General features: G+C 43.3%; 1 protein-coding gene across 2 annotated transcripts; it reads left to right on the forward strand.

Moving 5' to 3' along the window:
- Nucleotides 1-11,792: 11,792 nt before the first annotated feature.
- Nucleotides 11,793-27,306, forward strand: lingo4b (leucine rich repeat and Ig domain containing 4b). Of its 2 annotated transcripts, none has more exons than XM_046398827.1 (3): nucleotides 11,793-12,465; nucleotides 23,922-24,037; nucleotides 24,174-27,306. In XM_046398827.1, exon 3 carries the CDS (start codon nucleotides 24,186-24,188, stop codon nucleotides 25,998-26,000), a length of 1,815 nt encoding a protein of 604 aa, XP_046254783.1. In that variant the 5' UTR covers nucleotides 11,793-12,465; nucleotides 23,922-24,037; nucleotides 24,174-24,185; the 3' UTR covers nucleotides 26,001-27,306. The 2 variants fall into 2 exon arrangements, with proteins under 2 accessions (XP_046254783.1, XP_046254784.1); XM_046398828.1 differs by lacking the exon at nucleotides 11,793-12,465 and adding an exon at nucleotides 21,828-22,266.
- Nucleotides 27,307-27,518: the final 212 nt, after the last annotated feature.

A 27,518-nucleotide genomic window follows, 5' to 3' on the forward strand; every position in this document is an offset into this window, starting at 1 on the left:
CAGTATTTTGTGTCATTGTGTGTTTTACTGTACTGAAGTATACCGGACTGCTATGACAACCTAATTTCCCCTCGGGGATGAATAAAGTCATCTATCTATCTATCTATCTATCTATCTATCTATCTATCTATCTATCTATCTATCTATTCAGAAAACAGATTGAAGACAGCAGAAGTTGAGGCTGTGCAGACCCTCAGTGCATTCAGTTGTCTGAGGCTGCATTTTGATGTTATAGCTTTTAATTTCCAACAGAATTAATATGTCATTTCTTCTTTTAAAAGTTAAAGAGCCTTGTTTTAGTCTGCGCCAACATACAGCGATGAGGATTTCTTACAGAAATGCATCTTCCTGTAGCTTCAGCGCCCCTCAAGGTCAACAGCGATCAGATCTGCGCTGGGTTACGATCTCGGGTGTGTTAAGAGCAGTGCAGGTGAGCGGTTGCAGAGCAGGCCTCTCATCACTGACGGCTCACTATTTATCTGATCGATGGCAGCGTTTTTTCTACTCGCTGGATTTCACCAGGCAGCCGAGGGCGTTTTAAGCCCCTTTAAGGCTCTTCCTCCAGGTTCCTCCATGGCCACTTTAGATAATGAGTCTCATAGATGATAGTGTCGTGATTGATCTCCCATGTAGCACCCAACCCCCCTCAGCACCAACGAACAGGCAGCAGGTCATGACCAGTGTGTGTGTGTGTGTGTGTGGGCCACAGCTACAGCTCCTGATAGATTTATAATCCAATATTCCTTACTAAGGCGGTTACCAAGCAGTCGATGGCGCTATTTTTATCTGCAGTGTTAGAAAATCTATTAATAGCTCTATAAAGGCTGACGTTGAGAACGTATTTCTGTAATCCAAATGCTCTGCTGTGCGCGGCGGCGGCCATTATCTTAATGTTGTGATTGATTTTCTCTTTCACTCTGTGTCTTTATTGTGTGCACTGGACGGTAATCTGAGGGCTCAGTTTGACGGCAGGTTCCTGTTGTCTTCTCTCTTCCTCCCTCCATGAAGCAACATCTGTTCCACATCTTGGCTCTTATTGTCAGCAGCTGCCAAATAAACTGGAAACTGCTCAGTTCCCAGGATCCTCTGCTCCTGTCATATGATCAGCTCGCTGACTCAGACCATCACAGGATGTCCTCCTCTTGCTATTATAGAACCCACTTGGCTCTGTAATAGCAAGAAGTAATCTTACATCACAGCGGTGGGGCACTGCTGAGAAAACTGAATGACATCCCATTTTCTATATGCAGCCCTGATCCATATGACTCCCAGGCGGACGGATTACGTAACCCTATAATGCTGTCCCCGTGTTGATATGGCACCAGAACGCATCATTCAGATTCTTCTTCCCCACCAATCTACCGCGAGAGAGCCTGAGAGGGTTTAAATCCTGATCTGAACTGTGTGCAATTTTCACTGACCAGTTCAGAGATTAGGGCAGCAGACACCAAAGAGGTTTTAAAGGCTTGTTTTGATTCCAGCAGATTAGACGCTGTTGTCTTTTTTCATTCCGAGCTCAGATTGTTTGTCGAGGGAAAATCAGGAGGTGTGTGTGGTCCAAAATTTGCTCTCCTCTTTCGGAATCTGTGTGAATGTTTCAGTGCAAAAGTCAGCAGAAAAAAACCCAAGTTATGCACCAAAGTTGGCTTCATGTTGTTGTTTATTACTGCCAGATATTCTGCCATTAAAGACAAATGAAGTAAAAATGACTGCAGTTGAGACAAAAAAACTTCCTTTAAAAAATAAAAAGCAGACCATAAGTTTAATGAATTACGTTACTTACTTTTGGTATGTTAACATGGTTGTAGAAAGTTTGCAATTTTTGTGTTTTGTGTTAATGAATTGACTGAAACAATACTGCCCACTGCTGGAGGAGAGGAAACCTGAACATCAGGCTAATCCCTGTGTACGAAATAAAAGTTATGTTTTTGTATTTTCAGTATTTCAAAAAATTTGACAGAAGATTGAAATAGTCTGTCTTAAAGGACTAGTTCAACATTTTGGGGAAAAATGTTGACTGGCATTGCTGGTGAGTTTTTAAATGAAGCTGACTGGACAACAAGACTCAGAAGTGTGTGTGTGGCTGAGACATCGAGCAACACCCAGCAAAACCACAAATGATTGTTGTTACTCTTCTACACGCAAACAAGACACAACTTGCTCAGCGAGGACAGTGAGCTTTAGAGGTGATGGTAGGCAAATTTTTCCCGTCGCCTCTCATTTAACAGACAGACACAAGACTGAGAGCTACTGCTTCATCCCTCATCCTGAGGAGCTGCATCACAGCTTTGAACAGCTCTTACTTCCTGCCTCGGCTGAGACGACGCTCCGGTGATGGAGGCTTTGTGAGGGATGGAGGCTCCTTCAGCCAGGAGACTCCGCAGCTCCAGAAGAGGAGGTGGTCGGATGGATTCACCATCATCCTTTTGACCTCAGACACTTCAACAGCAGCATCAAATGACTGTCACTGTGTCTTCAATACGTAAAGCTGATTATTCTCAGAGAACTGCTTGTTCTGTCCTGGGACCAGTTCACATGAGAGCAGCAGACATCAGAAAACCTTTTAAACTGCTGTGCTCATCCGAACAGATTAGATCAAACTCAAAGCTTTTGATGCCAAGTGGAGACCGTGTACCGAAAAGATCATTTCAAATCTATTCTGGTAGAAAACAAGTTGCTTTATAATACTGTGGGACTTTGTTCCTGTTAGTGAACGCAGCGCAAATGCAGACTCCAGACGGCTAAATGTGGGAAAACTGTGACCTGATTTTTGTAGCTGAGCAATAACATTCAGATGGTCTGAGGTCGGTGCAGCCACCAGGTGAGTCAAGGTGCAGGAGAAAGCTGAAATTTGGGAGGCATCGCTGCTGTTCACAGTAAAAATACATTTGATATAATGTGGGTTAACAGGTTGAGAGAACTTGACCAGAATGTAAAACGAAGCTGAATTAGCTGTTTGTGTTCAGGGGAATTGGCCTTGAGGAGATCCATAAGTCCTCCTGGCCCAAAGTCACAGTGAAACGAAAAATAGACCAAACAAAGGAATACAGACGGCGACAAAACCAAGGACACACAACAGTGGACATGATAATGCACACAGTACACATGACTCTGAACCACAGGTACACCCATGGCGGTTTGGTTTTGGATTGAGGTTAGGAGGTCAGAGGAAGTTATTCATATTAACCCCCGAGGAAGTTACATTTGGTTGAGATGACCCCGATTCCAAAACAGTTGGAATGCTGTGCAAAACAGAGAACCAACAAAATCTTTGAGTTCATTGAAATTTGAACCAGTTTGAGATGTTTGGACTGACTGACAGACCGACAGACGTGTCCCGCCATGGGACTATGGGACTATGGGACCATGGGACCGGAAAAGACAAAAAGAAAAAAAGAATATAAGTAAAAAAGAACAACATGCGTGTGACGTTTCGGCTGAGCACATTGATCAGAGCACTGCAGTCCTCTTCAGGATTCATGCTTCAGGGGGTCCTTCTTTGCCTTGTGCCAAAATAAAAAAAACATTTCCGAGTGATTTATCTTGGATGGTGATGCGTGCTGTGTTCAGGTGTTATTTTTAACATCCACACTCGTGAGACAAACTGCACGAGCACCTGATCACTCGAGAGACAGTTGAGATGAAGCTTGAGAAAAGGCTTCATGTTTCGTTTATATTTTTCAAATAAAAATGGCTGGAATCTTTTTTATTTTAATTCCTTTTGGATTTTTTTAACAAGTCTGTCTTCAAGCCCCTCCCCCCATCTGTCAGCGTGGGCGTTTTAATGTCGAGCTCGCTGGTGGATCTGTGTCTAAAAGGGGCCGAGTAATACCTCTGGACTTTTAGCTGAAGTGAAGGTCCTGATTTTTCTTTTGTAGTACATCTCTTATTACATTAATGTTCTTCAGTCCTCTACTGGTTGATAAGCAGTTAAGCACAACTCCTCTCACTTATTATTATATTATTATTGGATTTTTCTTTCAACGTTGTGGTTCATTTGAAGGTATCATTTTATAAACTCCTTACTAAATGAAGTAATCAGTTTCGGTCTGAGGTCTGAACTCAACTTTCTACCACATTAGAGTTGGCTTCAAGTTTGTCTGAATCCAAAATGACTTGATTGAAATATGATGATATGATGTGGAAAAGTACATCAGGAAAAATAAGGCAAAATAAAATAATATTTTTCTGCAACTGTCCCTCAGTTTATAAGTGAGTATGTGAGTAAGTGTGTAAAATGACCAGTTCCCTTGTAGTACTTAATGCACTTCTTGCCACTAATGAGGGAAAATGGTTAACAAATAAATTATATAATGTAATATCATAGATTAAAAAAACTTTAATTAATTAAAGGACATTCACAAGATGCCAAGCAGACAGACTATAAAGCAGTTCAGCCACCTTTACCTTCAGCATTAATGTGATGAACAAATGAATACGTTAATAATCAGTATGTAGTATGCAGTATGTATCATTCTGAAAATATGCCATTCTGTGTGATCAGTACTTTTACTTTTGGTACTTACTACTTAAGGTGTACTTAAGTAAAAACTTAAATGCATGACTTTAATTTATTTTATTTCTACACCATCTTACTGCTGCTGTAACTGAAACACAAGCCCTGAGTGCTTCCTCCACTTCCACCAAGGGGACACTGTGACATTAGCGTCCACTTGAGGGACAACCTGAGGGACGTGTCACCTGTCAGGCAGGTGCGATGCACACGCAGGCAACCAATCACTGCACGTTTTGTTCAATAACAATGCACTGTAGTAAATAAAAAAAGATGATCACGTGAGCTCAGAATGCGTGACCGTGAGGACTGAATCCAGCTCTGACATCTGCCCAGTGTGTGCGTGAATCTGAGTCTTTGTCACGTGTCGATGTGGAAATTATCAACGAATCTGGTCAGAAACTGTCAGCAAAACAAAGTCATTCATGGTTCCTGGCATCTAATCTCTTCACATATCCTGCCTGCTGTGCATCTGTGCCTTTGGTTGATGTGCACATGTGCTGCGATGTTTAAGGGATTAGTATTTATTCTAAGCAGAGAGAGAAACCCCCCCATATATCACGCACGCTGAAGTGAAAGTCCAATTCACCAACACAAGCTGGCGGCACACATTCATAATTTTTCCGATGGTTGATCTGTCACGTGCTGATTCCTCTCCAAGTTCGCTCTTCAGGGATTAGTGGTCAACAGGAGATTTGTGCTGCAGGGCCTCACGCCTCGCTTCCTTAATTCATATTTTCAGACGAGGGTTACACAGCAATTGCTGACACTCGAAAAATAAATGAGCTGAAGGCTTGTAGCTTAAGTGACACTCTGTTTGTAGTGGTGCCAGTATTTTAACCCTGAAGAGCACTCGGCATTAGCTGGACCCTCATTAGAACATGCAACAGCTGAGACCTCGGCACGGATTTAAAAACTAAAAGGTCTATTTGTGCTTGTGTACTTTGGTCTGTAGCATTAGTGCGACCTTTGAAACCAGCTGATAGTCCAACTGCAGATTCCACTGATAAAGATTTAGATCAGCGGGTTTATGGATGTTTAATTGTCCGACGGCTTTGAAGATGTGCCATGTTGGAAAATGTTTAATAGAAAAAAACAATAAAAGTCGGACTAAAACTTTAATGAGCAATATGTTCTTGCTCACAGTTTGTTGTTGTAGGTTTGTTTGAATATACGATGAGGTCGTTTCAAGGAGCAGAATTCAACATTTTCCTCAGTTTCTATTCAGAAATAGTAAACCTGTAGCAAAGGTGCCCCCATTATGCAATCGCTGCAGCTTACATTTCTTCCTCCTCATCGTCTCGGTCTGAGGAACAGGGCCGACCGCTGCTTGTTTTCTCTCTTACTGCACAAAACAATGCAGAACAGACAGCTGAGGAAATAATCCCTGCATAATATTCATAGCTATAAGAACAGGCCCGATCTGTGGGTGGCAGCAGGATGACCAGATGTCATTGGCAGCCATTGCGAAAGGATGAGCACTTGAGAAGCCCCACCCCCACCCCCCAACCCCCCACGTACCTCCTCCTGAAGCATTTCCAGTTGGCTCACTCAGCTGAGGTGCATGCTGGGCGGACGCCAGTGTTGCTTTGCTGATTCAGACATTAACTTAAATATCATATCAGCCTGTCAGCATTGTGGCAGAGTTTTCCCTCCACCTTAATGGGTGCAGTGGGTTGATTTAAAGAAGTTTAATGTTTTTGGCTTTTAGTTTAAGTATGCGTGATGTCCTAAATTCTGAAGTGTTTTTTTTCACATTACAGTTTTCCAATTTAAGGCTGCAGTTTTTAATTCAAATGCAAATTACAAAGGACAGCTTCCATCACCAGATTAAACAGAACATTGCTGCTGTCTGCTGTTTTTCTAAAATTGATTGCATTGATTAATTTATGTAAATATGTAGTTGATCTTCCTCATTGGGTTCCTAAAGATTTTTTTTAAATTTATGGCTTTTGGGAGCAGCAAAACAAAGATGAAAAATGAAGCATCGGAAAAGGCCAGGCTGAGTGCTGAAGTCGGTCACGGTGGCTGATTGGCTTTAGCAAAGGGGTTTTCTAACTAGAAATGGTGGTGCGCTGACCAAGCGCGCTGATTTTTAATTTGTCAGAGTTTATACCTGCCACTGCTGATTGGGTAACAGCTCTGACACACCCACCAAATGAGAGGCAACGCCTTTTGCACGTGACTTTGCTCAACGTGGAAACCTTAGCAAAACGCTGCACACTGTCTTCAGACTGTCCCAGCTGTGTTCACAATCACTGGCTCATTCACAAAGTGTTCGCTTTGTAGCATTCAGTCGTGTTCAGGCACGACATTATAATCTCTCATGATCACTATAAGGGCGTCATCACTCGAGAAAATGAATACTGGCAAATATTCGACTCCCTTTCACTTCCATTTTTGTACAACCATTAGCATTTCCAGGAAATACATTGTGAAACTTCAAAACAACAGCTGAAGGAGGCTAAAAGCTAACACCAAATATGATGAATTGCAGACTAACTAAAGATTATATTGTCTGCTGCTTGGTTTATTTTGAAAATAACATTTTTGCTGTATTACAAGAGTACAAAAACAAGAATTTGAAAGTCTTTTCATCTTCATACACAAAAACAGAAAGGAAAGCAGACGAAGGCATTCAGAGGTAACCAACCCGCAAATTATTCTCCTCACATGCATATGGACCTGATGGACATCAGCTGTTTATTTTTGTCTAAAGCTGCCACATGCTGTTTAGAATCCGGCCACGTTGCAGCCTAATCATGCAGAACCTGCTCTCTACAAACTGCACAAATTTCAAGGATCGAGGGTGGAAGCAAATTAGGTTCATGGGTTCATTTTAATGCCAATAATACAATAACGTGTCTTTCCTAATCATACAGCTGCAGTGAAACTGTTTTTATTGACCATTTGCTCGTCTTTCTTTGTCAGTGCTGCTGTTAGTTTTAGGATTTCAGTCAGAGGTCCTCCTGAGGGCCAAAGGTCAGGCTTCAGGAGTCCTTGCTCCTAATTGGCTCCGGTTTCCCTTTGTTTATTTCAGGCAGTGCTGACCCCTCCCCGCGGGACCACATCTAATTAAACCCCTCTGGAATTTGCTGAGTGCTCTAGTGTCCACTGACCGATGCAGCTTCAAATGTAGATTACAATTTACCTTCAGGCTACGCGGTCGCTTCCATGTACAGCTATTGATGAGCTGTCTGCACCTCGTTTTCTCCAGGCCTTACTGCATTTGAACAACGTTTGAAATGCCAGGCACGTATCTAAAAACAGATTTATGCAATCGTGGAATTCTGCTTTTGTTGTTTTACAGTTTGGACGTTTTCTAGGGAAATTCTTTAATGTGAAAGCTGCCTCAAATATATTCCAACAAGCCCTAATTTAACACTCCTGCACGCTGACTTCGCAGTCTTTAGTGCCTTCCTGTGCATCAGCTCCGTCCTCTCGTCCGTCAAGAGCAGCTTCCTGCCTGGCAGATGCTTCATGTTCTGCTTCAGGGAAGAGAGGAAGCGCTAGGCTGCCCTGTTCTAATCAGAGAATCACAGGCAAATGGATGAGGATTAATTAAAATTGAACGTGAGGTTGATCCCCCCCAGTCCAGCCATCGCCTACTGGAAGCCAAAATGCAGAACTCAAAGCATCGTGAAAATCTGCTTACGGTATCAGAAAACAACCTCAGCATTGCAGGGAAAATCCCTAACTGCAAATGCCTTCTCATCAGGGTAGATATTTATTTTTTGCACAAGTTGTTGTTAAAGTAAGAATAAACGTGTCAATACCACATGTTTAAAACCTCAGCACAGATAAATCAATATGAACAAAACCCAAATCCCAGCGCAAAGACTGCTTATCAAATTGTTTATTGACGTCTATAATATAACAGTGTAGGCTGGAACTTGATAACTGTATTGCCTCACCAGTGGCATGTGGACAAACCTAAAAGTTGTCCAGAGTCACTGAGTGCCCACTTGGTTCATCCCACTGAGCAGTTACTTTCCTGTCAGGCTGCCCAACAGATTTGGGTATTTCTTGTGAAAATCTTGAATGTGTTTTTGTAATACCAAAGGAAGCAAGCGAACAAACAAACAAAACAAAGTCAGGTCATAAACATTATCAACTATCATCTGGGGACTATGAAAATCCAAATTTCTAGCAATATGGCCAGCAACTATGAAAATATCAGTGCCTTGATTTTTGATTAAATGCACTGTTACCTCCCACCCTCTAGGGGGTGTAGTAACGGCCAAGTCTGACCAAAGGCTATTTAAGCTCCTGTTAGTAGTCACAGATGGGAAACAGTTGATGACCGTGCTCAGATCAGGTCGTGGACTGTATGTGGAAACGTAAACATACCGCAGGTCATGTAAAGTGTCTGAACCACCGACTGCTGCTGACGTTTTGTCTGAAACCCAAACTGTCCCGATACAAACAACTTTCAGAAGCATCAAGAGTTTTGAACCCAACTTGTCTTTCATGAAGTCGGTTTAGTTTAAATTCTGTCCAAGCTCACAGATAGCCTCAGTTTTGGACGTCTGCTCTCACCTCGGTCTCCGTGCGCCTTTTCGAGGTGTACTCGTCTGTTCCTGCCGCTCATGAAGAATGGAGCTCTGACAGGCACACATGCCTGAATCCAGAGGGAAGGTCTCTTTGGATGGCTGACTTTGCATTTTCAGCTGGGATGCATTCACTGTGAAAATGTTTCTGCACAGTTTACAACAGCTGAATGCTTGAACAGCTCAGCGTAGTTCAGCAGCGGCCTTGGAGGTCTGTCTGCTCCTGTTCGGTGGGCGTGCTGTGACAAAAACCCAACAGAGCAGTGATGTTTAAAACACCAGGGTGTACCGAAAGGCCTTTAGTGCACGTGGAGAATTTTAAATCTTTTACCAAAACCTTCACGATGTTCCCTGAGATTTATTTGGAGCGCACGCGCATCAGGGGTCAGCTGTTCAGTAGATGCCAGCACTAACGCTTTGAAACAGCAGGTCTAATTCACGAGTTTATGTTCAAAATGTTTCATTTGGTTGGAATCCTGAGATTCTTATGAGTGTAAGTGAGACTTTATGAGGGGCAAGTAAAGCTATTTATAAAGTCCCTAAAGGAAAGTCTGCAGAGAGAATTGCAGACAGTGTGTTTCCGCTTGCTTCTACTGACTTCAGTTTTATACTTTTTACTTTATTGAGAGTAGGGACACTTTTGGACATGTGTACGCTGGGGACAGGCTAAAATTAGAATTAACTGAAATCCCTTTCCCCTCAAAACCCATTCAAGTTATTTATGTGGCAGCCCTGCTTCACACAACTGCTTCTGTCCATCCCGTAAAATGGAGTCCAACAAAATAAATACCTTTAAGGGGAGACTGTCTCATTGCATGTGCCCTTGTCCTTATTTGTTCAACTGGTGGCATTTAACCCATCTTCATGATGGCAGCCTCTCACAACATGCATGAACACTTGCTTGCTGAGCTGGCCAGAGAACAGTGTGTAACCAGGGCTCATAAGTACAGTAAGTGCAAACGTGCGTGAGGTCCATGTTAAGCAGGTGAGCTTTGAGCCTGCAGCAGGAAGCTTCTCTGTTGTTCTGACCGGAGAGAAAAGGTCAGTCGACTGGGAGAACAATGGGAGGGAGGCACCCTGTCCTGAACGGTTCCTCTGCTCAGATCTGCACTGCAGGCCGCCGGTCCGCTCACTTTTCGGTTGGAGCAAACAATGTCTGCCTGTTTGACTGTGATGATGGTGATTTAAAAGGATGATTCCGTCACGAGATGACTGACTGACCTGAACTGCGCTGAACTGGACTGAGAAGTATGATGGACTGACACCAAGGCCATTAAGGTTTTAAAACCAAGAATCCGAGTTGTTTTTTCAGGCTGCATCTGGAAGCTTCATTAAAAAGCACATGCAGTGTGTGTGTGTGTGTGTGTGTGTGTGCGTGTGTGTGTGTGTGTGCGTGTGTGTGAGGGGTGGGGTGGGGTGGGGTGTTCCCCACCTCTACTACAGAGTCGAGCCTACTCATCTTTATCGTATCCAGCTGTTGTTCAATCCGGAGATTTGGCTGACCCATGCATATCTGCCCAGCTCTCCCTCCAAGCTGTGATAGTAATGTACTGTGCTGGAAACATGCCAGCACTCACTCAGTGTGGTGGATAAAAAAGCAGAAACAGAAAGGGGGGGGGGCAGAAAACACAAATCCCCTCAGAGCTGACAGCTTGGGGATTTTTCCACCCATATTATGATTATTTGCACGTCTCCGGCACCCTGAATGTGTTCAAACACTTACTTTGTTGACAAAAAGCTGCTTTTATGTGCATCAGCCTGTTGGGATTGCAGCTGGGCTCATAATAAAGCACTTCTCTATTATTTTTCTCTACTTACTGACAGAGGTAAAACAATAACTCATCCAGCCTTACTGGGCTTATTTTCACAGCTTTGACCATCATCCCCACTGGCTGTGGTGACTTTCTGCTCAGCAAAGTAATTGCTAAGATTTGGGAAGATTGGGGAGGTGTCTCGTGATCAAACAGGCTGTAAACCTACTGTGTCATTATACTGACGTGGCAAAAACCTTAGGACCACAGGAAAACCTCGTTTCCCATTAATGGAAACTCCTGCTTTCAAATTCCGTTTACAGAAAAGATCAGAAAGGTGTTGGAAATGTTTAATTCCACAAAGTGCCAAATACTCCAAAATCCTCCAAATCCAAAAAATGACTCCCCACCTCCCAGAACTAAAAAGTAAAAACATTTTTAAAAAACACACTTTCAGTGTGAAATGTAAATGCAGTTATTATTAATCTGTGCGTTGTTTAGTTGTCCCTAAGATGCACTTTAATGGTGAACCTTCGAGAGTCTGTGAACCTTCGACCTGGTGATGGTGGACTTCACATGGACCATGACCATTTGTGAGGTGTGTCAGTCTGGGAGCAGGTGGTGGATGACTGCAGCTCTGGTGAAGATCAGCACACAGAAAGCAGAGAGAGAACTGCAGGCTGCAGGTGGTAAACTGATGTCTCTGCACTGTTGGCAGAAAGTTGGCAGAAATATTACGATGTGGTTCTGTAAAAGCTCTGTGAAAGTGTCTGGCCGCACTGCTCGGTCAGCTGCAGGCGGCTGTGCGTTCAGCTTTAGGAATAAATCCTAAAGGCATATTTTACCTGCAAAACTTTATGTTTTGCAAAGTGAAGTAAGTTATCAGTGAAGTGTGCGTGAAATCAAGAAAGTTTTCCATTTGTAAATTGAAAGTAAACATGCAAACTACAAAAGCAGTCTGCAGCAGTTGATTAGAAGTGGTTCAAGACTGTCAAGACTTCCGTTCTTATCACTGGAAGTGGTTTTATATCACATACTTGGATCTATTTCTGCTATTGAAACAAACACGTCCTCATACTGTCGCGCATTTACATGAACACAACGTAGTGGACATTTGTCCCCGGTTAAAACGACAGGGACGAGATTTCTCGGTTCTGGTGACAAAAGTAACGACGTTACATGTCCCACCACTCGTTCCACGGGGATTTAAGGCATTACGGCGCGACACATGGCGCAGATCCAGCCTTAAATCTGTGTGACTTCGGCTCCAGCTGAGCGGAGGGATGGAGGAGCGGAGGGCGCAGCATCAGCACATCGGCGGTCAGAGCGCAGCAGCTTCTCCTCATCACCAGCACGCACAACAAGACAGACGCGGACAGGGTCGACCTAAATTATATTAGTAGCGCAATTATCCCCAAATGTCCCCGAGGTATTCGGCAGTCGGAAAGGGAAATTAACGAAGAAGGAGGGCGAGGTGAATTGCGCGACACTGAAGTGACAGATGTTGGAAAAGTCTGGCTGAAGGTAGACAGAAGCGGAGGAAGGCGGGAGCGCAGGAGAGAAAGTGTCCTGAACAGAGATGAACACGTTTTTGTGCCGGAGACCAACGTTAGAAGAGATGGAAGCTCCGCTGCGCTGAACGCTTCACCTGGTGAGTTCAGGCCACTCGGCAATTCCTGACTTTCAAAGCAAAAAGAAAGAAAGCAAACAAAAAACTCCTGGTCAGGTTTTGATCGGCTGTTGTTGACGGTTCTGGATGCTCTCTGTGGTGTCACGAACTGAATCATCTCCTGTAGGTACCACCCTGATCTCTGTAACACTCCTGTAGAGCTCCGAACTGTGTCTGTGGTGCCTAATAACAACAAACTATTGACTTTAAGCTGTTCATCAGACCTCATTCAGTGCCAATACTTATGGAATCACAGAAATCCTCAATTGTGTGCTTCTTTAAGTGTGTCAGTGCAGCTGTGGTCATATGTTCACAGTTTATTCAAATTAGCTTTAATTTGGAAGAATTTTGTCATCCAAAATGGATCACAGGACTTCATTTTTCTTTGTCTTCCCTCAAATCAGATCTAAGGTGACTCAAAACAACAAAACTAAATCTTGAAAACAGGCTGAAAGGAAGCGGCTGGTGGTTGTGATTTATCTGAAGCAAAGTTTCCTGTTTACATGTTGCTGGCTGGTTTTGTAAGTTCTGTTGTTGTTGTTGGTTTTGTCCTCTTCCGACTGAGGATTGCGACCTATTTTCACCTTTAGGCTCATATTTTTTCAGGTATTTTCTAATGTTGTGCAGTGCAAGCTAAGCAATGACAAAGCTTATATAAATGCCCACAACACTGGTGTGATGTTAGTGTCTGGCACAACGGAGACTTTAAATGACCTACATTAATATTTTCACTCCCTATCGGTTTATCAATCGGTTAAATCTTTTCTAGAATCCGAGAAAAATGTGTCACTGCCACCTTACTACTCAGCCGCGTTGCTTTGCTTTGTTGTTTTTGTGGAGTTGCACTCTGTCCATGCGAACGGTAATCCTCAGAAGACTTTGTTCCATAAACCTAAAAAGGGCCACAGCAGACTGTGTTTTAACTGCGCTGCAGCAGGATTACACACAGCAGTAACTGCAGCCTCATTCCCCTCCCAGGGCAGTGTGAAGCGTGAGGGGGTGTTTCACATCAACACTGTTAGTCAAAAACCTCAGCGTCCCACCTGCAGGCGGACAGAAGGCAGGGTGAGCGTTTGAGAGGTGAGCTCGGACCGGCAGCCGTCCTCTCCTCCTGTCATAATGAGGACACGCATCACATCGGTCGCACTGTGGCTCAGGAGGAGCAGATCACCATCAAGGGAGAACCAAGGATTTGACGCTTGGGATTCTGCCAAATGGGCAATTTAATCAGAGGGCATTTTATTCACAGGAAGTATGTCAGTCTCCTTGTTAGGGAGTGATTTATCTGGACCGTTATATTGGGCAGCAGCTCCAGACCTCAATTGATTGCCGCAGGCAAAGAAGTTTATGACAAGTCTTTAACCAGTTTCAATTTGCTTTCCCTTTATGGCCTCGGTGGTAGAAACATGCAGCTGTCTTACACTGATGTACTGTGCTGGTAGACTGACCTCCACTGTTTTGTGTGACATCCTACAAAAAGCAAAGCATGTTTTTTTGTTTTTGCATCCCGGCAGACTTCCCAAATCTTAAAATTCCCTCATCCGTTAAAGTTCCTAAACACAGTGAGCTCACAAGACATTTTGGGGATTTCATACTATCATATGTAATATTTCTGCATGAACATGTGTCAAAACGACTTGACCTCTGTTATGTGTATTTTCACCAAATATTTTCAACAATTTTCAAACAAAGAGAAATTTTATTCAAACTAACAGTCCATTCAATCGCCTGTAGCTTTCACTTCCAGGAGAGTCAGAGTGAAAAGTCAGGTAACATGACTGACCCCTAGTGGCAGAAACGACATTAAATTAATGTTTAATTGCATTTGCATTTGAACGCTGTAACAAAATCAGGACGTGTACCTTAATATTTTTAGTCATGTTTGTGAATAAAGTTTGGCTAAATGATTTGGTCACGGATTCAGTTCATCTCATTGGATTCACTGAAAAGCCTCCCTGGTTGAGTGCAGGAGAAGCAAAAGGTTTTATAAATGCAGTTTGAGATCGGTATTTCAGTTTCACGTTTATTCACCCCTCTTTGTTTCACAAAAGACTCTCATCATCAAGTCCACCTGCAGTACTTGGTGTTTCCAAAGCCTTCAGTCAGATCACACACCCTCCCTCAGTGGACAACTGAAGAGCAAACACGCTTCATTTTATTTGAATTATCCTTTGTTTTAAAATGGTTTCACATTTGTTAAAGTATCGGCCACTGATGAGTGTACAGCTTGGAAATAATGTTTTAAAAATATCCGCCTCATGCTGCCTGCACACTGTGTCACTGCAGCTTTGATTTCTTTCCAGCTGCAGCACCTTATACCACACTTAGCCAAAGATGTTGGCAAGCTGTCTGGGAGAAGATGTATCTGAGCCTGAAACAATGCATCCACACATCAGCCCACCACGTCTTCAGTGCTAACAGCACTGGGATTACAGTTACGTTCAGCACAAAGGATAAAAGCCTTAGTTTTCACATCAAGTCTTTCTTGAGCCTTGTTGGCTGTCTTTTCCTTTGGGTCTCAAACAGAACTGCTTCGGAGGGTTTGCACATGAAAACATCTTTCCAGGGCAGAACATGTGGTGCACAGCATGTTTGAACCCACCGTGCACACAAGCAGTATTCAGGCCACGCACCCGTTTGAAGTCTTTTTTGTAGATGAATAGAAAGATCAGATGCTCAGTGCCAGTGGAGAAATGTTGTCAGGTCATGAATGAAGACCTGAATGGCACTGGCCTGGAGCTTGTGTCAGCAGCAGCCTTGTGTTGTGTGGACTTGAAAAAAGCATGCTTATGTTAGAAGGTTTCTTTCTTGCTGCACTTCCTGCACAAGACGCTCACGTCCTTTCCAGTTTCATTGCATTCATCTGTGCTCATTGTGTGTGGGCTCTCACGTGCCTTTTACAATCAGTTTGTCATGGCAGGCGTTTGTATGTGCTGAAGCATCCACCTGAAGTGCCACATATGTCAGCTCACAATGTCAGTGGTAAAGAATAATGTGTGTCTGAAGACTTCTGTTACCAGCGACATGAAGAGAACACAACAGATCTGATATTTAGCTGAAGCAGACACAGCAAGGCTGAGCAGGTTGAATTTAAAGAACTTTACATAACTGAACAGTCGGGAACGTGAAGAGCTGCAGCCAGGAGACGCTATGCAAACAACCCTGAAGCCTTTGGATATGCTTGGACAAAATAAGATGTGAGCTAGTTCTTCTCAAGCACACTTTGTTTAAATGCTTAAAACGATCTGTGTTCAAACAGAGAACTTATTAGCTGTTACAGATCTATTTAAAATAAAACAAATAGATCTACGCATGTATACGTCTTCTGTCTGCACAGTCTTGAGTGTTTTCTGTGGAAACCGATTGGAATGTGTAGCATGTGAAGCTTACACAGTGAATAATTGATAATTATTTTTGACAAAACCTCTTTGAAGGTAGCGGCTGCTCAAGGACACTTGGACAGCAGTGGACGCGTCAGTGGAGTCTGTGACCTGTCAGCTACAGGAAGCCTTTGCGCTGCTCCGGCCGATTGTGGACGAGCCTCCGTCAGATTAGCATGAGGGCCGGGTGGTGTGCCACAGGGGAAAAGCTCCACCTGGAGAGGGGAGATTATGGAGCTGATCGCTTTTCCGTGAAATATTACAGTAGTGATTTCTTTCCTCTTTTGTTCTCAAGCTTACCTCATTTACTCATAACCGGCAGAACAAAAATGACAAATGTGCACTCTAATTTGAGTACACTTGTACTTTCTGATACTTTGGCTTACATCACATTTTCCTTTTCTTCTGTTTCTTGTTTCCGTACTTGGTTGTTTTCCCTTAATGTTCTTACACCGTTTTTTTCATCTCTAAATGGCTTTACACCGTCCCTTTTCTCTTTTTAATCTCGTTTTTCCTCAGCGTGTCTCTTTATTGCCCATCCCCCAGTCTACCTCTAAGTCTTGCTTTGTTTCCCTCATTTTTCCACCTCACCATTATTTCTACTTTTCCTCCTCATCTCTGCCTCTTCTCTCCTCTCCTTTATCCTCATTGCTTTTCTCTCTCTTATTTGTTCCCTCTACTTAATATATCTTTGCTCTCAATGCTTTACTGTCATTGTTTCAGTAAAAATTGGCCATTTTCGGGTATGGATCTGAGCACTTCTTCTTCTCTCACTGTGCTGAGGGACGTGACCTGGATGATTGAGAATCCACACAGACGTGAGGGACTTTCAGTTTTTGTCAGAGTCGTTCTTTCAAAGAAACATGAAGCCACATGTTTGATATCTCTCAACAAACAGTGAAACGGCAGCAGCCTGCTGTCCCGCAGGAGACTCGAGTTGATTGTCTAAAGTCATGCAAGCCCTCCCGATGTAATCTGAGCAGTGTTTGACCTGTTCCAGGTTAACAGCCCTCTGTCTCTCATCAGTCAGCTCCTCTTTAATGCGTGACCTCCCTTCATCCCTCTGATGTACGTTGATGGATCCGATGCATCATCACTGTTAGCTGAGACGACCTAATTTGTCACATCACATAGGCGCTGCACTGAGACTAATTCCCTTCCCTCATTTATTTGTGCTATTATTAATATTGCAGACGGCGCACTTTGCGTGACGTCGCACAGTCTTAACTCTCTCCTCGTCAGAATGAGGAATTACAGCGGAGTGGCTTTACCCAACCCGCAGTCTGCAACAAGACCGATGTGAGCGGATCTGTCACTGTGACCCACTTCCACCACAAATTACATGGGTGTAAATACTCAAACACACCCGTACTTAATGCATCTGTCCCTCTGTCTCCCCGTCTATCTTTCTCTTGCAAGTATCTGTAGTTTTTGACATGCAAACAATCACATTTCTCCTCTTTTTTTAAAAATATCATTTTTACTACTTTTTTACTTGCATTGGTGCTCCATGTAAACAGCTGGGTTACTAAACTACATGACAAGAAAAGGGACAGTTCAAGAAATCAGAGAGAGAAGCAATGTACACTAAATAGACAAAAGTATTGGGACAGCTGTCCATCACACCAACAGGGACTTTAATGGCGTCTCATTGTAAACACACAGACAGCTTTGCAGCTCTGACAGCTTCCACTCTTCTGTGAAGGCTTTCCACAACATGTTGGAGTGTTTCTGTGGGAATTTGTGCCCATTCATGCAGTAGAGCATTTGTGAGGTCACACACTGATGTTGGACCAAAAGGCCTGGCTCACAATCTCCGTTCCAGTTCATCCCAAAGGTGTTGGATGGGGTTGAGGTCAGGGCTCTGTGTGGGCCAGTCAAGTTCTTCCACACCAAACTCATCCAACCATGTCTTTATGGAGCTTTGCTTTGTGCACTGGGGCACAGTCATGCTGGAATAGAAAAGGGCCTTCAACAAACTGTTGCCACAAAGTTGGAAGCATAGCATTGTCCAAAATGTCTTGGTGTGCCGAAGCATTAAGATTTCCCTTCACTGGAAGTCAGGGGCCGAGCCCAAACCCTGATAAACAGCCCCATAACACACATGAGTTTAATTATAAACACACACACAAACACAACTAATCATAAGCCAGAGAAAATCAAAATGTTGTCAGGTCTCTTCTGAATGTTGTGACAAACCTCGTGTCATCAGGCAGTTTGTTCTTGAGTAAAACCTTTACCATTTCAAAAGAGGCTACATAAGGACCAGCACAATCCATGATATTCAGATGAAATAAATCTGTTTCGATGTGTAGGCACAGAAGGCAAACAATTAATATAATCCCATTTGTCACACACACACACAAGCTCACAGCTGCGCTGACACACACTTTTCTTTATCTCCCCCCCACATGCCAATTTCAACGATGCAACCGGGAAAACACACCCTTCTGTGGCAACATTAGTATTCATGGGTCTGTATTTTCCTCACAGCCTTTTGGAAAAAATAGCAGATTAAAATGTCTGCTTGACCTCCACAAAGTCTTTAAAATGTTCTGCAATTAGCACTGATAATATAATGCAGACATGAATTACAGTACACTCCTCCACCACAGACTGGATTATGTGATCACAACAGACGCTCAGCTGTCACTTGTTCACCACTCAACAAGTTTAGCTAATAATGAAGTCATGAGTAAAAGTGGCAATTTGAAAATTTAACTCTGTGGTCAACATAACCAGTGAGTTTAATTACGCAGATATGAAAATGTTTAAATTAAAAATGCTCAGACAAAAATCAATGTTCAGTGAGAGAAAACTGCTTTTCTGCCTTACTTTTGTCGATAAATTTAAATAAATTATTTCTTGCCGCTTGCTGCTGAGTCCAGTCCATTAGAGTTTGCTTAGAAACTTGTGTTCATGATTGATTGTTGCATTAAATAAAATCTGAAACCAATAAACTATTTACTGTTAATATAAACATATTTTTCAATTCAATTCAGTTTATTTATACAGCACCAAATCACAGCAGTGTTGTCTCATTTCCCATTACAGCAGGTCTCTGAAATTTAGTTCTCAGTATTTTCACATCAGATCACATCTGAAGTTTGTATGCTACCATTTCATAGGAATCCTACGGGGTGGGAATGTAGCAGGGTATTAGTCAAACCCTCAGGAGTTACAGCTTTTGAAAAACTTCAAATTTGACTGCGAAATGCTTGAAAATATAAATGAATGGTCTTAATTTTTCCCCTTTGGTAAGTGACTGTGGTATAGGTGGGATAATGACTTCCGAGGTGTCCGTCATCAGTCCAGGATGGAAGCCTTCTGTTCCATCATGCTGTTTAGTTTGTATTACAGACTGAGAGCGAGTTAGAGATGTTACTTTCCGTTCATGACCTGCTGAGGCACAGGCAGCTTTGCACACTCAGTTCCATGTTTGTCCTGAATCAGGACGGGTCTGGCTTCAGCTGTGTCTCCGTCATGCATGGTTGAGCCTGCGTTGTTGCTGTCCATGTTTCAGCCTTCAACAGTTTCTACTCCTCTTGTAGTGGGAAATGTTTTCTGAGTCCTCTCTCTTGCATTTTAAACATTTTGTTGGACATAGATGTGGCTCCTGACATGTTCTTGTTTACAAGCCCTTTCCCCGACACACCCAAAGGGGAAAGACCAGGGGACTTTTGTTTTCCAGCTATGCACTCGACAGCTGTTCTGCCAGCAAACCTTTTAATATTTGCTGCTTGCATGCAGGAGGTCTCAGGGGCCGTCACACTGCAGCAGGTGCCAGAAGCTCATAAAAAAATGAAACAGACACACACACAAGCTCCACCACAGCCACCGTACAAACAAACTCAAATACACTTTCAACAGTTCGAGCACACAGACTCGTGCAGAAAACACACAACGGTGCAAAGACACAAGCCCACGGTCTGTGATCCCCGCACTGTTGTTCTGTTCCAGCCGCTTTAATTGGGGATTTGAGCCAGGCTCTTGTCTTTCTCACTGTGACGAACTAAAAATAGCTCGTTGACAAGTGTCAGAAAACCCAGGCGGGATCAGGCTGTGCATTCTCTGTCAGATGGGCTGGCTGGCACAGGGAGACAAACCTCCAAACCCTGAAAGGAAACAAAGCCTGTCACCCTGCGGCCCGTGTTAGATCACGTTCCCGTCTCATGCACCTGTTGCAAAGGGAGTTTCTGCCCCAAGTCTTCCACTCCGTAATTGCACGTTGTTTGTCCCAGTTTTCCACATTTTGCTGCAGGTCCCCAAGTGCCAGGCCGAGACCGAGTGTTGAACGGCAGAGAAGGTAATACTTAAAGAGCTGAGTTCAAAGTGAGAATTCCTTTTCAAAGCTAATGAAGGCGAGAAGAGGAGTTCAAGTCAATTGAGAATCGTTTCCTCTTCTTTGCTTCTGGCCTTTTTACAGCAAGATAATGATGTGTGTTGCTGTTCACTGCAGCACTGCACGGTGAATATGATCCTGAACAGAAATTCTCATGCTGGTAGTTTGGAGAACAAAATGAACACTTAAAATGTTCCTCCACAGCTGAATTCCTGAAGTGATAATAAAAACACTTTGGTGACCATCCTGCACAGCAAAGAAAAAATTTTGTTGTTTTTTAATTTCACCAGCAGTTTCATTAAAATAACCTTTTCATAATCTGAATCAGTGGGGAAACATGAAGCTACTGTGGAAAGCCAAATCTTCAGCTCTGTGCCGTTGGTAAAGAAAGTCCTAATTTTAACATGGGGTGGCAACGGTCCACAGATTGATGTAAGGCGATAAGGGCCTGAGCGGAGAGCCTTGATGAGTTTTGTCTGTCATCAGACAGAGAGGGTAAGCACAGTAAAGGAAGTCGAGAATTAAGCGATAGTGGGAGTTCACCCAAAAGGCGGGCTGGATGCTGCCAGAGGATTGTCTGAAGAGAGGTTCCATTTGATTGGCTTTAATTTTGTTTGCTCTTTGGCAACGTGGTGTTTTATTAGGTAAGAGTTGGCTCCTGCTTGGCTTTACGACAGTGGATGTTTTTGACTTTTGCAAAAAGGGTTTTTACATCAAATAGCAGCTTCACGTTAGTCAGTCAGGCTTTTATCTGCATGCAAATTCAAGCGGCCTTGTCGTGGTCTTTATAAAGTATTTTATTTTACAACTACTGGGCCATCAACAGACTTTCTGTTTCTGCTCAATAACCTCCTATTTACTGAACATCACACAGAACAAAGCAGATGAAGAGTAGACAGACGGAGGGAAATTGTGTCTTATTGGAAATGAAACAATATTGTTAAAGATTCCAGTTCATTTGACAGGAAGCAGTTCTGTATTATATTCCTGAAGGTACCACAGACTTGAGGTGTTTCGAGTTCTCTGTGTTTCGGGGAACGGCTCTTTAAGTGAGTGCTGTCTGCTCCAATTTGAAACTGCATCCTTAATGGAAACAGTCGGCGACTGTGTGTAATAGAAAATAGTTAGCGTAATTAGCTTTGTAACATGACACCCATGTGACTACACTCGCGAGGTGAGAAATAGATGTGAAAATTACAAATGCATTTATTCCCTCACTTTCTAATTTGACGGATGGGGTCAGTCCTGGCTGTGACTCCAGGGCCGCGACCTTTGGCAGGACTGTAGCTTTTATGATGCGTGCAGAGACGCAGAGGAGGCGTGATCCTGACTCCTGATTGGCTGGAAGGGCTAAGCAACTGACAGGCCACTCGCCTGAGATATCACACACCTGTCAGTCTGTGTCTCTCACAAGGTGGCTCGGGGGGATCAACATATTTATTGTGAGCCGCTCCCATGTATTACACACTGATAGGAGACCAGGGAGACAGATATGGATACTTGACGGCTAAAAACCAATATTTATTAAATATTTAAAGTTTGCATTCAAAGAAGAGGGAGCAAAAACTGCCTGAAAGAGCAGTCAGATTGTCATCAAACAATAAAATAATTTTTAAAATATCCTCTCAGCTCTATGAGGCACTACCACCTTTTTGTGTTAGAAAAAGAAAAATTGAGCTTTTAATTAAGAACTGCTTTGCATAAACAACAGAAATACATAAATGAAAGTTAGAGTTCGATATTTTTCACAGCTTGAATCCTTCCTCTGATCCACTGTAGTCCAACATCTGATAAGCAGCCAGTATCGGTGTGCGGCGCGTCTGCAGTCTGATATATCGGTCTTACAGGAGTCCTGGGAGCCTAAGAGCACAAGTGCTGGGCTGGGAGTCAGCTCTCCCAGCCAGCCAGTATAAGAGCTGTTTGCATGAAGAGCAGGGATGAGACAGAAAGGACAGTCGACCACTCTGACACTCAGAGGAGAGGCTGCAGCGAGGACGAGTCCACACTCTGGAGGCTGTCTGAGTGGAGAACGAGAGGCTGCTACAGGTTACACTCACTCTGGTAACTGAACTGTCTTTATTTTTGAAGTGTAAGATATTTCACCTCCAGGATTTGTGAGAAGCATTTTGGTTAGGAAACATAACTTTTGTAATAATTTTTGTGTGCAGTTCATGTTTTGCCATTGGAGTTTTCTGTGCAGTTGTGCGAGTTGATTTGTTTTGGGTTTTTTTTAAAGGTTGATTTTAATAAATGTTGCACGCCCCGGTCTCAGTGTTGGAAATACATAATTTATATCACATATTTCTCAGTACGGGTTCGTTCGACTGGCAAGGCCAGACGCTGGCAGAATAATGTAATTGTGTAATATTTCACCATGCAGCATCTCTTTTTGGACTCCATTCTTCAAAAGTGTGCAGGCTGCGTTTGCTTTTTACTAAATATTAACATTAATATTGTTCATTTTAAAATGTCTGTTTTGATCTGTTTCTTCATTATTTTTGATTTAATCTGGCTTCAAACACATATTTGTAAATCAGAAACTTCTCTCAGTGTGCTTTACAATCTTACAGCATACTTTACTTACAGGCTCATGATTCAGAAGGAAAAACTCAACAAAAACATCCTTAAACTGCACTAAACCTCAGCAGGAACAACAGAGTAAGGAAACAAACAGCATGCATGCAGTGGATCTTGTACAGACTTACTTACTGTCTCTGATTCTGACCCCCTCCCCCTCCGGCTATAGCTGCCGTGTCTAAATCCAGATGCCTGGCCCAGGGGGCAACACTCTCATCCCGCTGAGGCCTCATCGGCTCATCTGTGAGAGACGTCGAACATGAGACTGATCACATTAACACTTTTTTGTTTTTGTAATTTAGGACAGATCATATGTAGACACTTCCACTGGTGTTAAGTACTCTTAATGGTGCTTTTCGACTCTTTGGGAAGATAAAATGTCCAGAGTAGAAAGTGCGATGTATTCTTTGTTCATCAGTTAAGTGGGGATTTTGCTGGCTGCAGTACAGAGATGTAGGCCGGACTTATCTGCTGCAACATCTGCTTCACACTCGGCATCCTCTGCGACCCAAAATATGTAGTTTTTGTTGTTCTCGCCAGAATATTAAATGACAAGGGTAAAAACCCACACCAAGAGAGCACCAAAAATTAATTATGGGACACTGCCTGCAGTGGAAATGCTGACACTGTGCTTGGTCTTCATCATTATACACACTCGCACTAAAATGCACCAAAATATACTCAAGTTTTTGATTTATTCACATTAAGTACACATTACAGAAAGACACTGCTTTAAATGTGGTACTTTATTAAACTTCTGCAAATGAATTATATGGAAATTTTAGATTTAATTAAAATAGTTACATTCCGTGTTTCAGACATTTTTGAAGTGCACCTTCAAACTTTTGGGGTGGACAGGCTTGATTTGGCATCCACAGCTATAAACTGGGCTCAAAATGCAAGAAAAGATTTAAGAGCATTTGTCTTTGCTCCATTTGAGATCCAAATGGTAGAGGGACCCCAGTCACTTTTCTGCATGAGGCCAGCTGGCCCAAAATGAATCGTTTAAAAGCCATAATGCAGGTTTGTCCTGGTTTTCCATTAGTTGTAGCAACAAACTAATGAGAAGCTCATTCTTTTGGATGCCATCAAAACATTGTACAATATAGATATTGTGTTTCTGTCTGTGTTCTGTCCAGGCTGCTGCAAATGGCATGTTACTGAGGAGATCTGATTTCTGCAAAGGACTTAACTCAAGTCTGATTCCACCTTGACTGCCTCTGGTTATGAAAATCTGCACTCCGAGACTGAAACGGTAAGACATGTCTTCCCTGGGCTTTAATGCTGTTTTTCTTACTTCAAAGCATGACTTTAATCTGTTGTGTCAACATGGATATTTTTTTGCATTAGCTGTCAAAGACATCATAGCTAATGTCTTTGTCTCTTCTCAGGCTGGGGGTAAGATGTTTGTGGAGTCAGTTGTCCGATGGGGGGCATGGAGCATCCTGCTCCAGTTTGGAATGCATGTGTCTGCAGGAAGCTGTCCTCCACGCTGTGTGTGTCGACCTGAAGCTAAAGAAGTGATCTGCTCCAGCAAACATTTGAACTCTGTGCCAGAGGGCTTTTCCAGCGATGCCAGGCGTCTGGATTTATCCCACAATAAGATTAAGACTGTGGGGCGCCGCCAGTTCTCTGGCCTCCTGCAACTTCAAGAGTTGGATCTCAGTGATAATTTAATCTCCATGATTGAGGTGGAGGCTTTCCAGGGCCTACAGAATCTCAGGACGCTTCGTATTAACAATAACCGACTCAAAATCATCCCGGTTGGGGTGTTTTCTGGCCTGTCCGGTCTGCGCTTTCTGGATTTAAGCCAGAATGAGATTCTGGTCTTCTTGGACTACACCTTCAAAGAGATGGGGAACCTGCAAACACTGGATGCCGAGGAGAATGACTTGGTCTTCATCTCCCAGCGGGCCTTCTTTGGTCTGCAGAATCTGCAGGAGCTCAACATAGACCGCAGCAACCTGACCTCTGTTCCCACTGAGGCACTGTCCCAGCTCCAGAGCCTGACACGTCTTCGCATGCTACGTCTCACCATCTCTACACTGCCCAACAATGCTTTCCGACGACTCCACCGTCTGCGTAGCCTCCTGATTGCCAACTGGCCAGCACTGGACACGCTGGCTAGCAACAGCCTGATAGGTCTTAATCTGACCTCACTTGTCATCAGCAGCTGCAACCTAAGTGCTATTCCTTACTCAGCACTTCGTCACCTGGTGTATTTACGCTTCCTAGACCTGTCCTACAACCCCATCACTGTTATCCAAGGTAATATGCTAGGGGACCTTCTGAGACTCCAAGAGTTGCACCTGGCAGGAGGGAGCTTGCTACGAATAGAGCCGGGGGCCTTTAGGGGACTGGCCTACTTTCGCATGCTTAATGTCACATCCAATCAGCTCACTACTTTGGAGGAGAGTGTCTTCCACTCTGTGGGGAACCTTCAGGTGCTGCGGTTGGATGGGAATCCCCTAGCATGTGACTGCCGACTCATCTGGGTTGTCCGCCGCCGATTACGCTTGAACTTTGATGGACATCAGCCCACTTGTTCGTCTCCGGATGCAGTGAGACAACGCGAATTCAGAGACTTCTCGGAGAAGGAGCTCCCAAGGCTGTTTACCTGCCGGCCTGCCCGTATCATGGACCGCAGGCCACAGGAGGCAAGAGTAGAGGAGGGCACTACAGTTCTCTTCTCCTGTAAAGCTGATGGAGATCCATTGCCATCTATCACCTGGATCTCATCCCATAAGAATGTGGTTTCTCCAACTGGACGAATCAGAGTTTTGCCCAATGGTACTCTTGAAGTGCGGTTTGCCCAAGTTCAGGACAGTGGCACATATCAGTGCCTGGCGGGCAATGCGGCCGGCAATGACAGCCTGACTGTCGGTCTGTACGTGAAGGGGCTCCCTCGTAACCGAACCATCCCCTTTTTCTCAGAGGAGAGCTGGCCGGAGCCTTCAAATCCCCAAGCTGCCAACTCTTCTGCTCAAATGGCCAAGCCGTACCCATTTGATGCAAAGACCCTGATCATCGCCACCACAATGGGCTTCCTGTCTTTCCTCAGCTCGGTGGCCATCTGCTTTGTCTTCATGTTCTTCTGGAGCCAGAGCAAAGGTCAGATCAAACACACAGCAACTATTGACTTTGTTCCTCGATCTTCCATGGGTGGTGGAGGAGGCGACGGAGGTGATGGTGGCCGGTTCACCATGAAACTTATTTAAAATGCAAAGGAAAAGGTAAAGGGGGTCTTCATATCGACTGTGAGCTCTTCCACACTATGGACCCCCTATTGGCACACTCAAGGAGAGAGACCTCCATTTAAAGGCTCCTTTAGAAGGAAAATCAGAGGCAGAATGTTGAGCTTGTGCTCTTCTAATTTTAGAGTGGAAAGTTAACATTTCAGCTGCCACGTTGCTGTGTTATCTAACTGATGAATTTATCATGACCCTGGAATAGAAAGATGCTAACAGATTGTAGGCAGAGCTGTCTCATGGTTGCCGTGCATTTTCTTTTTCAACAACTTTTACTTTGAATAAGCAAATGACAACTTACTTACAGGTCTAATGTTTTTTATGTAGCATGTAATTATAACACATGAAACCAGTCAGGCACATCAGTCAAAGGTTTCTGCATTGACAAAATCAAGTGCTTGCTTGAACATCCACATTGTACAAGTCTGCTCAGCTTTGTGTCTTCACTTGTCAATACAAGCCAAGTAAACATTTGCCCTGCTGACCCTCCAGTTGCTATTTCTGTTTACCCACAGAGGATCATGTCAAAAGCTGCCAATTCAGCTTTGGCAGTGAGACTTTAACAATTGACTGTAAGAATTTTACATGTGAATATGTGACTACAGTGCTTTTGATACTTGCACTAAATAAGTGGAATAGGCTAGTAAGACTAATTCTGATTCTCAACTTTATGGTTACATTGTGGACAGCACTGCTTTCTGTCAAGGGCACAGCTTACTCATGTAATAGTGTAAAGACACTGATAGTATACCATATTGTACATAGGAATGTACCCTTTCCCATTTCATACTAACAGGTTTTTCAGGTCCGAACTGGATCACTGTCTTTCTTTTGTAACATATGATTTTATGATGTAATTACATTAGATGACTTTGTTCCATCAGAAGATGATTTCTCCTTTTTATATTTGAGAAACCACTTTTTTTTTATTTTTTACCCACACAAATCACTGAAAACAATGTGCCTCAGTAACATTCTCACCATCGACACGGAGAATGCTCACCTGATCATTGGTACCTTGTAAATATTTAGGTCAAGGGCGTTTGTGTGTGCTGGGTTTATTCTGTCATTTTATCTGGTTCGGGGGATTAGTGTCACTCTTGTACTTTATAAACATAACTGTGTAGATGCACTACGCACAAAGCAATGCTTTATTATGCCAGGAGAAAGAGGATGTAAATGAAACACACACAGCAACGACAGGTTTATTTGCTATGATGTTCATAAATGACTTTTTTTTTCACTTCACTTTATTAAATGCCTGTATTTAAACCAGTCTTGTGTGTCTGCATTGCTTTGATTGCTTTGATATTGTTAAAGTATTTTGGAATGTTATCAAATGGGAGGGGGGAAGCTGATCCAATCATCTTTAGACCAATCTCTCAGTGGATCTTCAGCTGAATTGAGTCCATTGTTAGGAAATTGGCAAGAGAAGGATGCGTTTTCTTGCATAACCAAAGCGCTTAATCTCTGTGCGCTGTGAGTCCA

Source organism: Scatophagus argus, chromosome 9 (genome assembly GCF_020382885.2).
Source record: "Scatophagus argus isolate fScaArg1 chromosome 9, fScaArg1.pri, whole genome shotgun sequence".
Classification (NCBI taxonomy): Eukaryota; Metazoa; Chordata; class Actinopteri; family Scatophagidae; genus Scatophagus; species Scatophagus argus.

Excerpts from the sequence above, each read along its gene's own strand:
- lingo4b (XM_046398827.1), top strand. The coding sequence starts at position 24,186 with ATGTTTGTGGAGTCAGTTGTCCGATGGGGGGCATGGAGCATCCTGCTC.